Source organism: Centruroides sculpturatus, unplaced genomic scaffold, assembly GCF_000671375.1.
Source record: "Centruroides sculpturatus isolate CEXI.00-Female unplaced genomic scaffold, Cexi_2.0 scaffold1299, whole genome shotgun sequence".
Taxonomy (NCBI): domain Eukaryota; kingdom Metazoa; phylum Arthropoda; class Arachnida; order Scorpiones; family Buthidae; genus Centruroides; species Centruroides sculpturatus.
This window is the reverse complement of record NW_019385522.1, coordinates 23,088-35,149: the sequence shown is the minus strand read 5'-3', so window position 1 is coordinate 35,149 and position 12,062 is coordinate 23,088. Positions and strand designations below refer to the sequence as shown.

The following is a 12,062-nucleotide window of genomic DNA, read 5'->3' as shown; positions in this document are numbered from 1 at the left end:
ATATAGACTAACAGATGAACCGGCATTGCTCAGACAAAAAATAATCTAATAATCTTAATCTTTGCTATTGTTATTTCATACTTTTAACCCTTCTACTATATTATATTTAATTTATATTTACAAAGGTTATCTTAAATAAGAGTTTATCACATTGAGTCCCCAATCTAACACATTTTAAAAATTCTTTAAATTGTGTACAGTAGAGGAATCAAGAATTTTCAGTGTGATAAACCCTTATGTAAGATAACCTTTATACTTATATAGCCGATCTTATTCGTTTTCACTGAGTGCAAGAATTAGGTCCCCTGTCTTCCAAAGCTAATTAGAGAATTTTTAGATGGGTGTAAAAATACATTCAATTTCCCACAAAAATGCAAAAACCTGCATCTAAAATAGTATAGTAGAAGCTGAGTTGTTCAGGGTAATCCTTAACCCTCTTCTCCCCCATAGGGGGATTTCCAAAAATCCCTTCTTAATGTGCATTCTTGTGAAGTACCCTAAAGGTGTACCAAATTTCAACTTTCAACTCCTAACTGTTTGGGCTCTGCACTTATTATTATTATTATTATCAACCCATCTTGATTATAATATAAAGATAAAGCTAATGTTTTTAATTTTGAATTTGACATACTATTTCTCAAGTTTTCAAACACTTTAAATTTGGAAGTGTTCTTTCTAGTGTGACAGTAGTCACAGGAAGATTAGCTTAAGATGAAGATAAACTTGGAAGGAAATGACAGTTTAGAGTAAGGGAAAAAGTTATGAATCTCAATCTGTTCAGCCATCATAATTGTAGTAGGAGAGACAAGATAGTTAACTTTCCACATGTATAGAAATGGCTAAGTAAAAAATAAAAGGAGGGTAAGGTGAACAGGATGGGACAGTTGTGTGATTTTTGAAAAAGTATATGGAGTTTGAATTTAAATCTATTGTTCCATTTTTAACTATTTTAAAAACTGCTCAATGTGTGAATGTTTCAAAGAAAAAACATTTGAAAAGAAAAATTCAATTTATGAATATTCTATTTAGTAACAAATTTTGTAACTGCATAACATCAGAATTTTACAGTTTCTGATTAGTTTTTTTTTGTATGTGAGTTCTCTGAATGAAGCAGTTGTTGGTTTCATAAAAGATAGTCCTTTACAAAGAATGTTTGTGGAGGACTACATGACATGAAACTCTTCTTTTTTCACTCAACTCAATTAGTTGAATTGAATGAAAGATGATTAAAATAGGAAGATCTTCATAAATGTGATTTTATTGTTGTTGTTGTTAATTGTCAACTTCTATTAATATTATTTCTATAAAATTTAAATAATAACAGAAAAGGGAACTTTTCTATTTAGTTTAAAATAAATTAATATATTAATTTTTATTGTTACTTTTAGAAAAAGTTATTTTGTCAATTTTAGTCGTTAAACTTTCATATTAATTAATCATTAAAATATTTATAAAAAATTTTTCATTTTTAATGTTCAATATTTTAGAGTACATTTTTACAAAATTTATGATTTTAATATTGATTTATGATAAAATAAGAAAATTCTTTTTTGTGTAGATGTTGTAACCTGCTTGGCAATTGATTATAGCAACACTCATTTAATGACTGGTTCACAAGATACCACGTGTATGATTTGGGATCTTGGAACACAGGTATTGCATATATAATATAACATGTAGATTTTAAATTTGAAATTGTATGTGTTTATATGTACTTAGAGCAGTGTTTCTCAAACTGGGTTCTATGGAGTCTTGAGATTTCATGAAGAGGGGTAAGTGTTCTGAATGTCAAAAATGCACGATGGAAATTTTTTGTAGTCCTAAGGGTTTATTCATAAACTTGTGCAGTTTGGTTTAAGGATGGGGGATATGGGAAAAGCACAAAACACCCCTACAGCTGGAGGGATGGGTAAGTTAAAAATCACATGGCTGTAATTATTTCAACAAAATAAGTGAATTTAGAAAAATTTTTTAAAATATTTAATAATAAATTGATATTTTTACAGTTAATTTTTAATCAATTAAATTAGCAATTTTCTTACAAATCAATGCATGATCTGTGTTAAGTATAGGCACTATTTACAATATTTTTTATTCTCTTTATTCATCAGTACAGAAACATATAAGGTGTCTAAATAAAACATTATTTTAATATGTTGATGTCAGCAATTAAAATAATTTTTTTTTTTTTTTTTTGAATGATTGAGAAACTATACTTTAAAGGAATCTGACTCTGGAATACAGGAGTGGCCATACATGAAGATGAAAGGTGGCATCTAGGGCTTTGTACTTTGNACAGAGCCATAATCACAGATAAAACAATTTACCACAATAGACCAGACATCCCACTCATTGACAAACACAATAAAATCACATACATTATAGACATAGCCATTCCAAACACTCACAATGTACAAAACACATACACTGAAAAAGTCAGTAAGTACACAGAACTTGCCCAGGAAATAAGGCATCTGTGGAGGGTGGATAGGGTGCTTATTATACCTGTTGTCCTCTCCTCTACAGGTGTCATACCACACACTCTACACAAAAGCCTGGGAACATTACAATTGAATAGAAATACATACATCACACTACAGAAGGCCACTATATTGAATTTGTATCATATTGTTAGGAAATTCCTAAATACAGACATACACTGACACACTCATTTAATTTTTGTCTTGTTTTGAAGTTACTATGTCTTGACTCTGGTCTGGCATAGTACACAGCCATCGGTGTCAACCGAGTGTAACTCACAAAACTCAACATAATAGTAATAATAGGTTTATGGCATTACAAAATTCTATTAATAGTATCATATCATATGTTTTTGAGGGGAATAACATTTTTGTATGCCGTGTTGAGTCATAGGTGTGCCTTGAGTAAAAAAAGGTTGTGGAACACTGCTCTACTATACTATAATATAACGAACGTTAAAATGAAAAGCATGTAAAGAGTTTGGTCATTTTAGCCTATCATTATCATCTTTATTGTGATACTCAGATGGAACAAAATGGCAACTTTCAATTGTCAAGTAGACAGGAATTAAAATTATGATATCTTAAATTTTTTAAGATTTTGTCTAATGTTAACTGTGCCATTCACAGCCAAATAGCAACTGGTAATCTGCCAACAAATTTCACAAAAATATGAACTGAATATTTAAACTCAGCACCCTCGAAAACCACTTAAAACATATTTTATGCAGGCTGGTAACTTTGTATTATGTAATTTTCCTATTCAAATGCCACCAGTGGGTCCAATAGGAAGAAGTGGGTTGAAGTAATTCAATCAAAAGTAGTCATTGATCTTCTCCTGGAAGAGAAGATGGTCAATGACTACTAATTAATACTGGTCTACTATTAATATTTGAAAAGTAATTCATGTTGGATAGGTTGTAATGGTCCTGCATGTGATTTAAGTTGCTAACCTTAACATCTGTGAGGTTCCAAAAATGGGTTGAAATTAAACATTTATTACAGAAATTTATTAAAATAAAACTAAAACTAGGAAAAAAAAAACTCCATTGTTAAAACCATCAAAGATCGGATCAGTTGTGCTAGTCATATGAAACCGAGAGAGAGAGAAAAAAAATACTGTTAATGTAAAACATGATGCAATAAATGTAAACAAACATCCTCCAGTAGAGATGGACCTTTGACAAGGCACTTGTGTACAATTAGAACAAATAAAATTTTGGAAAAGGGGAAAGGTTAATTATAAAAGGGACATTGCATCAGGTCATCAAAAAATTCTAAGATGTCATAGACTAGACAACAATGAGGTAAAGGACAACAATGAGGTATGAGTGCTAGTTTAAAGTCCCATCAACATTTTCTGTCCAGAGTTAATGGATGGTGTCGGTAGATTCTCTGAAACTGACTCTTCTTGTGGCCCGAATGGGTTTTGTCTTTCACTTAGGGACAGACCAGAAACAAATCAGGAGTGGGAAAAAAAGAGACATGGAACCTATTTAGGTATCAGCTTCACACAGGTATCAATCAGAATGGAAAAAAGGGAGAAGGGAGATTGATGTAATCCCTGATCATCAAGGTCATGACACATTCGGCGAGTCGACACACAGTGAAATCTGAAGCAAAAAGATGCTATGTGTCAACACACAGAAGACAGAGTTTTCTTCCTTGTGCTGCTATCCAGAGAGCTGTGCTGCCAATGTCAACCGACAAATCATCTCGCCTGCCACTGCACCAGGACCAAACCATCGAGTGACATTAGAAAAACATCCTCGACACTCAGAACTTTTGAACATTGAATTGTTTAAAGAACTTTGTGCATAGTGTAAGTTATTTTCTGTTAAAAATAAATGGATTTTTGTAAGCTACTTGTCATCTCTGTCTCCTCTGTCACATCCACACGCAAACATTCCTAGATCATCCTGACGTAGGATTAACAATCCTCCCCTAAAAGTTGGCAAACTTACACTGGTGTTTGAGAAGTGGGATTTTAAGTCCCCGATCTCCACCAGGTCAGCAAACTTATGCATCCAAAAGACTTCAAATGACTTGTTTAAATAAAAAAAATCTTATAAAAATGTGAGAATAATTGCTTTTATGTGATAATGAAGTATGTATATTTTTGCAATAGATTGTAAGTTGGGGAAGTTCTCANTCAGAACTTTTGAACATTGAATTGTTCAAAGAACTTTGTGCATAGTGTAAGTTATTTTCTGTTAAAAATAAATGGATTTTTGTAAGCTACTTGTCATCTCTGTCTCCTCTGTCACATCCACACGCAAACATTCCTAGATCATCCTGACGTAGGATTAACGATCCTCCCCTAAAAGTTGGCAAACTTACACTGGTGTCTGAGAAGTGGGATTTTAAGTCCCCGATCTCCAGCAGGTCAGCAAACTTATGCATCCAAAAGACTTCAAATGACTTGTTTAAATAAAAAAAAATCTTATAAAAATGTGAGAATAATTGCTTTTATGTGATAATGAAGTATGTATATTTTTGCAATAGATTGTAAGTTGGGGAAGTTCTCGTANCAACTTAATGTATATGTAAACTCTCTCCCTCATGATCTCTAGAGAGTAAAGTGCTAGAGAGTCTTTTAAGTAAAGATGAACTCCAGCACAAAGTTTGTTTTTATTTTTTAATTTAATCTTTTCAATATTTTAATTATTTAGGGTGAACGTCTAAGTCATGCAGTTGGCTGTGCATTTGCTGTTTGTTTAGAAAGAAAACAAAAGAGAGATAAAGAAGCTGTAACTATGAATTTTGATCCACAGACTGCAACATTTACTCGTATGGGGTCTTTTCGCCAGACTTCATTAACTGAAAGAATGCAAGATCCACAGGAATGCAAACCTGCAGGTTTACATATAATTTTTTTATTTATTATTAATAATAATATTAAATTCAAATTTTTCTAAACATTTATTTTAAATTAACTTATTTAAATAAGTTTATATAATTAAAAATAAATATAATAATAAATCAATATAATATAGCTTCATTGGCCTTACTTACTCATTGATGTAAAATGTTTAAGCAGAAGCAAACTTTTTACAGAAAAATAGAATTGTACAATTAAACCAAGATACTGAAGCAAGATAATTGAAGTATTTTACTAGAAAAATCCAAAATCTCAAAATGTAAAATAAATTATGCTGCAAGACATTAAAGTTTAATAATCTATGCCTTTTCAAGAAAATGGCACTAAACAATTCTATTTAAGTGCTATTTGCCAATTTTTAAAGCTGTTTATTTTTATTAATAAGAGATAGATCACAAAAAAATCACACCTTTAAAATCCAATAATGAATTTAATAAAATAAGAATGTTTTCAACCAGTTTTACTGATCTTCTTCAGTTACAATAGAACGGAAAAATAGAAGATTGTGAATACAAAACTGAGAACAAAAATTCTAAAAAATAAATAAATAACAGCAATTATAATTTAAATTATGATTTCTGAAATTTCAACTATGATTGCTGTTATTTATTTATTTTTTAGAATTCTTGTTTTTGTTTTTTAAATTTTTGTATTCATGTTCTTCTATTTTGTTTTTTGTTCTATTGTAACTGAAGGAGGTCAGTGAAACTGGTCAAAAACATTCTTATTTTATTAAATTCATTACTGGATTTTAAAGGTGATTTTTTTTTTTTTTTTGTGATTATTAATAAGAATTACAAAAGACAGCCTTGAAGCAATTAAAGTTATATATTCAATTATTATATTAATGTTTTTTGCCATGTAAAGTAATGTAATTCAAACACAAATTATTTATTGTATTTATACAGACACTTGGCAAATCACAGAATTAAATTTTGTTTACTTGATACATGTTCTTTTCATTTATACACGTTTCGGGCATTTCTTGCCCCTCTTCAGCCAACCAAAATAAAAGTATAAATACAATAAATAATTTGTGTTTGAATTACAAAGATTACTGGCACGGTTTCAAAAATACCAATGTAATGTCTTATGCCAATCTTTTGGTTCCAAAGAACAAAGTAGTATGAAATACATATCTTAGAATATGTGCACTTGCACTTACAAAATATATACAATTCAAATAACATAAAATATTAAAATTTAAAATAATCAAAAACAGTTAAGAGTTACAACCTACAATAAAATGAAAGATGAAGAATTAAGAAAAATTGAAATGTTTCTTAAGGAGAAACTTTCAGACTTGACAGAGAGTATCAGTGACCTACTTATTAATGCATCCAACAAGTAATGGTATAAAATTTGCAGAATCTTTGTAACTTCAGACCTGGATGTATCATGATCCTTCTCCAGAATCCTGGTTTCATCCCATCTATATATATGTATATAAAATTATTGAATACATGTCCTGACTGACTGATTGATTCATCATCACCCAGAACAAATCGCTGAACCTAAAGAGGTGAATTTTGGTACACAGTTAGGGTATGTCATGTGCACACTAGGAAGGGATTTTTCGAAATTCCCCCACGGGGGAGAGGGAGAGGATTAAGGCTTAACCTGAAGAACGGCTTCTACTGTACTATTTTAGATGTGATTTTTTGTTTTTAACAACATTTTAGTAGGGTATGCAATGAGAGTGCACACTAAGAAGGGATTTTTTGAAATCCCCCGTGGGGGAGAGGGAGAAATTAAGGCTTAAAAAGTCTTAGCCCTGAAAGGCAGTACCACAAACGTGGTTTACAAAGAAGTACTTGGGTAACTGAAACTCTATTTTTCAGTAAATATTTATACTTTAGTAATTTCAGATAACGTCATTTATGTTTTGAAAAAAAAATTGAACTCAGATTTATCATATCTCAGAATCCCATAATATTTAAAACTTGAATTTAGATGCATTAGCAATCCATAGTTTGAAACAAACAATAATCAGTAATTTCATCAAATTAGTAACAACTAATGATTGAGAATGTTAGTGAAGTACCGAGTGTTATTTCTATCAAATTGCAGATTTTGCAATTTGATAGAAATAACACTCCCTCGGTACTTCACTAAGATTACATCTAGTTATACAATATTTCTGGAAACAAATCCAAAAGCAACTAAGGCCTACATTACATTTATTTGTGTCAAAGTCCCTTTTGTATTCCTTCAGTCTTGTACTGTGAGATATAGCTGACATATGATGGTAAAATTCCAAAATTAGGATACAATGAGGGTACTTTGTAGAGGTTTGATTTTTGGATCTTGGGGATACTTGGGGATATGTCATTGAATAGCAGATGATAGATAAACTGTTGAATTTTTATGGTATACTATAGTTAAATCCTTTGCTGACTTGAAGCAACACAGGAAAACATTGCAGAAGTTCATTGTACATCACTTGAAAAGAATTTGTATTACTTTTTATTGAAACAAAGATGTTAAACCTAGTATGATCATATGTCATAATCAACCTTTAAACAGTATTGCTTTGAAAAACTTGTGTAAGTGCCACTTTTATAATATAATTTAATTCATCAATGGTACCAATGATGCTTGAACAATGAATGAAAGCTCTTTTTATTAAGGCTGTAAGATGACCAACTTGTATAGGAAGATGTCATAGGAGGAAACTGGAATGTGTGTAAGCAGGCTATCAGGCTTCCCATAGACATTCATCTACAGTACATATCTCCTTGCCTAAATCTTATGTGCAAGTCTAAGAAATGATCTAATTCTTGGCTTTCCTGTCTAGTTTAATATCTACACCAAAAGGGTTATTGTTATATTCCATAATAAAGGTTTGCAAGACTGTTTTATGTTTCCAAATAATTAAGACATTGTATGCATAATATTTATACAACAAAATATCTTCTTGGAAACAAGAAAGGATTAATTCATCTATTTTTCTATGATCTCAAGATGGAATCCTGGAATCCTGCTATCTTACATGAGAACTTTTCATAGAACACAAAACAAAAGAAAAAATATAAGATAGGCAAATTTGAGGATATCAATACGGTATTGACCCAAGTCCCGAATAATGGAAATCAAAATATCTCTTAGAGCACAAAAACATGATTGTAAATGGATGGATAAGAAACTACTGACAAAATATAGGATTGTTGTGTTGTTATGTACTCATTGACCAGTAAAAAATTGTTGAATTCCTATGCCAGTGACTTAAGAATCCTTTCTGTGTACTGATAATGAAGTGATAATGAGGTGACAAAAGAATATACAGTAAAACCTCCATTAATGGACACTCCCAAATAGTGGAAACCTCTACTTAATGGACATTTTTACAATAACCAGATACTTCAAATTGGACATCTATAATATTTACTTCTAAATAATGGATGCCTATCTTACAAAAATACAAAGTCCCACCTTCAATATTCTGAAATTAATATATTAAATATAATAAAGAATTAATTATGTACAAAATATTTTAAAACTAAAACAAAGGATCAGTTCAAATACTCTTTCAGAGGATGAATTTTGACCATAGGCATTCAATAAAGATTGGCTTAAAATAGGAATAAGGGAGGAGGGCAGGTTGTGAAAACAATATTCATTATCTGTTAGAGAAGACTAATCTGGTTAAGCTGTCAATCATCACTTATTGCAATACATATTAATGTTATCAAACTTCTGTCTTATTGTTGGAATTAAGCTTACTGTACAAAGAAACCATAAACTTTTTCCATGTTATTCATTCATTCAACAAGAACTGTAGTACAGTAATAATGAAAAATTAACAGTTTTGAGATTAAGACAACAGCATTTATTTGGTGAAAGTTTGTGTTACAAAGGCAATTTTCCAATCACTTTAAAGTGTATGAAGATATTCAGCTTTCTCGCATTTATGAAGTAATTTATGATCTTAACAGCTTTGTGGTGGTTAAAATAACTTTTAAAGCAAAAATATTCAAAAAATTACACCTACTCAATAACTACAAAGTTGACAAATCACTATATTGATTTTTATTAGTTGCTTAGATCATAAATGATGTTATAAATGCAAGAATAGAGATACATTTTTTACCCCTTGAAGTGGCTAGGAAATTGCCTTTGTAACTCAACATTCAAACTCTCATTGCCAAAACTGATCTTCGTCCACCTTTCTGTTCATAATAACAGAAAGATGGACGAAGTTCAGTTTCATTTTTCTTTTTTGTTACTTCTGCTTAGATAGTTTTTGACAAATTAATAATTAATCAATGTTTGTTTTGTCATAATTTTTATGTTCCATTTAACTAAACTATCCTATACGTTTGCTATTTATAGTTCAATTAAAATGTCATTTTTACAGCTGAAAAGATAAATAATATATTGTATATATATTTTAATTGTATATGCTATGTATACTTTTTTGATATTTCAATTCCTAATGCAAATTTGACGTTTTCATAACCCATCATGTTCTTCACTTTATAATGACCAGGTTAAAATACAGTATGGCCTCCAGTATGTACAGTACCTGTATCTCCAAATAGCAGACAAACTTTTCAGTTCTGACAGTGTCCACTATTTGGAGGTTACACTATAGATTTTTCTCGAATAAGTATATAGGTGAAGTGCAGTTCTAGTAAGTTTAAATATAAAATTTTCACTGTTTGAAGATTGTCTTTTGTAATTTATGTACTGAAGCAGTTGTTTTATTACTTTACACTATTATTATTATTACACTATTTTAAATTATGCTTATAAAGTATATATTTTTATATCTGCTTATTGCCTCCATGATGACAACTTTCTATTTGATGTACATTAATATACACATCTGGTGATGAATGCTTGTTATTTTTTGTTTGTACTTCATAATATTTTCAAAATGATAATTGTTCCAATTTGAAAAAGAATGTTTTAAAATAATGACACATGTTAATTTCAACAAATGCCTGCCAAATAAATTTGAAATATGTTACATCAGAATCAGGGTTCAATAACAAAAACAAAAAATATAAATTATGTATGTCATATATAATATGTATTTTTTGTTTTTGTTTCTCAATTTTTGCCCAATTCCATTTTGTTTTATCATTTTATTTTAATTTAGTAGTTATATGTGTAAATAGAATTATTTTAATTTTCCTTTTCAGAACCACCTCCAGTGAAACAAGTTCATAATCCATTTGCCATTGAAAGACCTCATGCAACTCAAGTAATGCTTCAGAGACAGGGCTCATTTCGTGGATTTAGTACTTTAAATCAAACTTCTCCATTTAAACGGCAATTGTCATTACGTTTGAATGATCTTCCTTCAACATTAGAACGGCAAAGAGCAATGTCTCTTGAATCATCTGATGTTTTTTTTATACAAAATGGACCTACAGGTAAATATTAAATATTTCAAACTCTAAATTTTTATTAAAAAATTATATAAACAGTACTAGGATAAAGGAATGTTATCCTGTTATTGTTTAAACATTCATTTTAGTAAAAAATTAAATTTATATGAAATAACTGTTTCATTTTTTTTAAAAATTCAAAAATAATTTTCTGAATAATAATAATTGAACTAATTATTCAGTGCTATTTATTTTTGCAAACACAGTTAATATCAAAATTCTTATATAAAAATTCACTCTTTTTATCTTATTAAAATAATGCTGTTATTGAATTTTATTTAGTATACATTATTACAGACTATGCAAATATAACCAGGTAATATAGTCTCATGCATATGATTCTTGATTCTATCGTATGTGTGTATGGTGCTACTAGTGTAACTAACATAATAGATATACTACTGTATCTTTTATGTTAGTTAAATTTTATATTAAACAAGTAACAACAATGTAGAAGATGTGGTTGCTGTAACTTCAAATTCTGTGTGTAGCATCTTTGTAATCCAAACGTTAATTTTGGTAGACGATCAAACAGCAATTAGTTAGGAAAACGTTATGGTTTATTTAAAAGAACACTTTTTTAAAAAATTCAGATGCATTTCGGGTTGGCTTGCATTCCCAACCCCTCTTCAGTGATGTTATATAATGGTACAGTATAGACATGTGTGGCAATATTTTTATTACATAGTTGTATGACTATTTCATTTTTAGTTAAAATGTATTATTCTTGAGAAGAAATGGAACAGAGTACAAATTGACAATGGGCGTTATCCGGTGTTCACCGAGTAACAGTATACTGGCAAGTGAACCAGTGAACAGCAAACTTTCCAGTATACTGTTACTCGGTGAACACCGAATAACACCCGTTGTCAATTTATACTCTGTTCCATTTCTTATCAAGAATAATACATTTTAACTAAAAATGAAATAGTCATACAACTATGTAATAAAAATATTGCCACACATGTCTATACTGTACCATTATATAACATCACTGAAGAGGGGTTGGGAATACAAGCCAACCTGAAATGCATCTGAATTTTTTAAAAAAGTGTTCTTTTAAATAAACTGTAATGTTTCCTAACTAATTGCTGTTTGATCGTCTACCAAAATTAACATTTGGATTACAAAGACGCTACACACAGAAGTGACAACAAATTAATTTTCTCATAATAATTGATTGTTTGAAATATTTCATCCTTGAAACATCCCATTTCTGTCAAGTAAATAAAATCAGAACACTTGCTAAAAAATAAAAAGAATGTTTTTGTTGCTATTAATGGAAATATCTTCAGATTTAAAGTA

At 29.9% G+C, this 12,062-nt stretch overlaps 1 protein-coding gene across 1 annotated transcript in view; it reads left to right on the top strand.

Moving 5' to 3' along the window:
• The window catches only part of LOC111639781 (protein numb-like), a gene marked incomplete at its 3' end in the record, with an annotated part of 42,507 nt that extends 31,765 nt beyond the window's left edge, over nt 1-10,742 (top strand). The window contains exons 6-7 of the mRNA XM_023385723.1: nt 5,153-5,339; nt 10,509-10,742. Of these exons, the coding sequence (XP_023241491.1) occupies nt 5,153-5,339; nt 10,509-10,742 (421 nt within the window). The remainder of the gene's footprint in view (nt 1-5,152; nt 5,340-10,508) is intronic.
• Nucleotides 10,743-12,062: the final 1,320 nt, after the last annotated feature.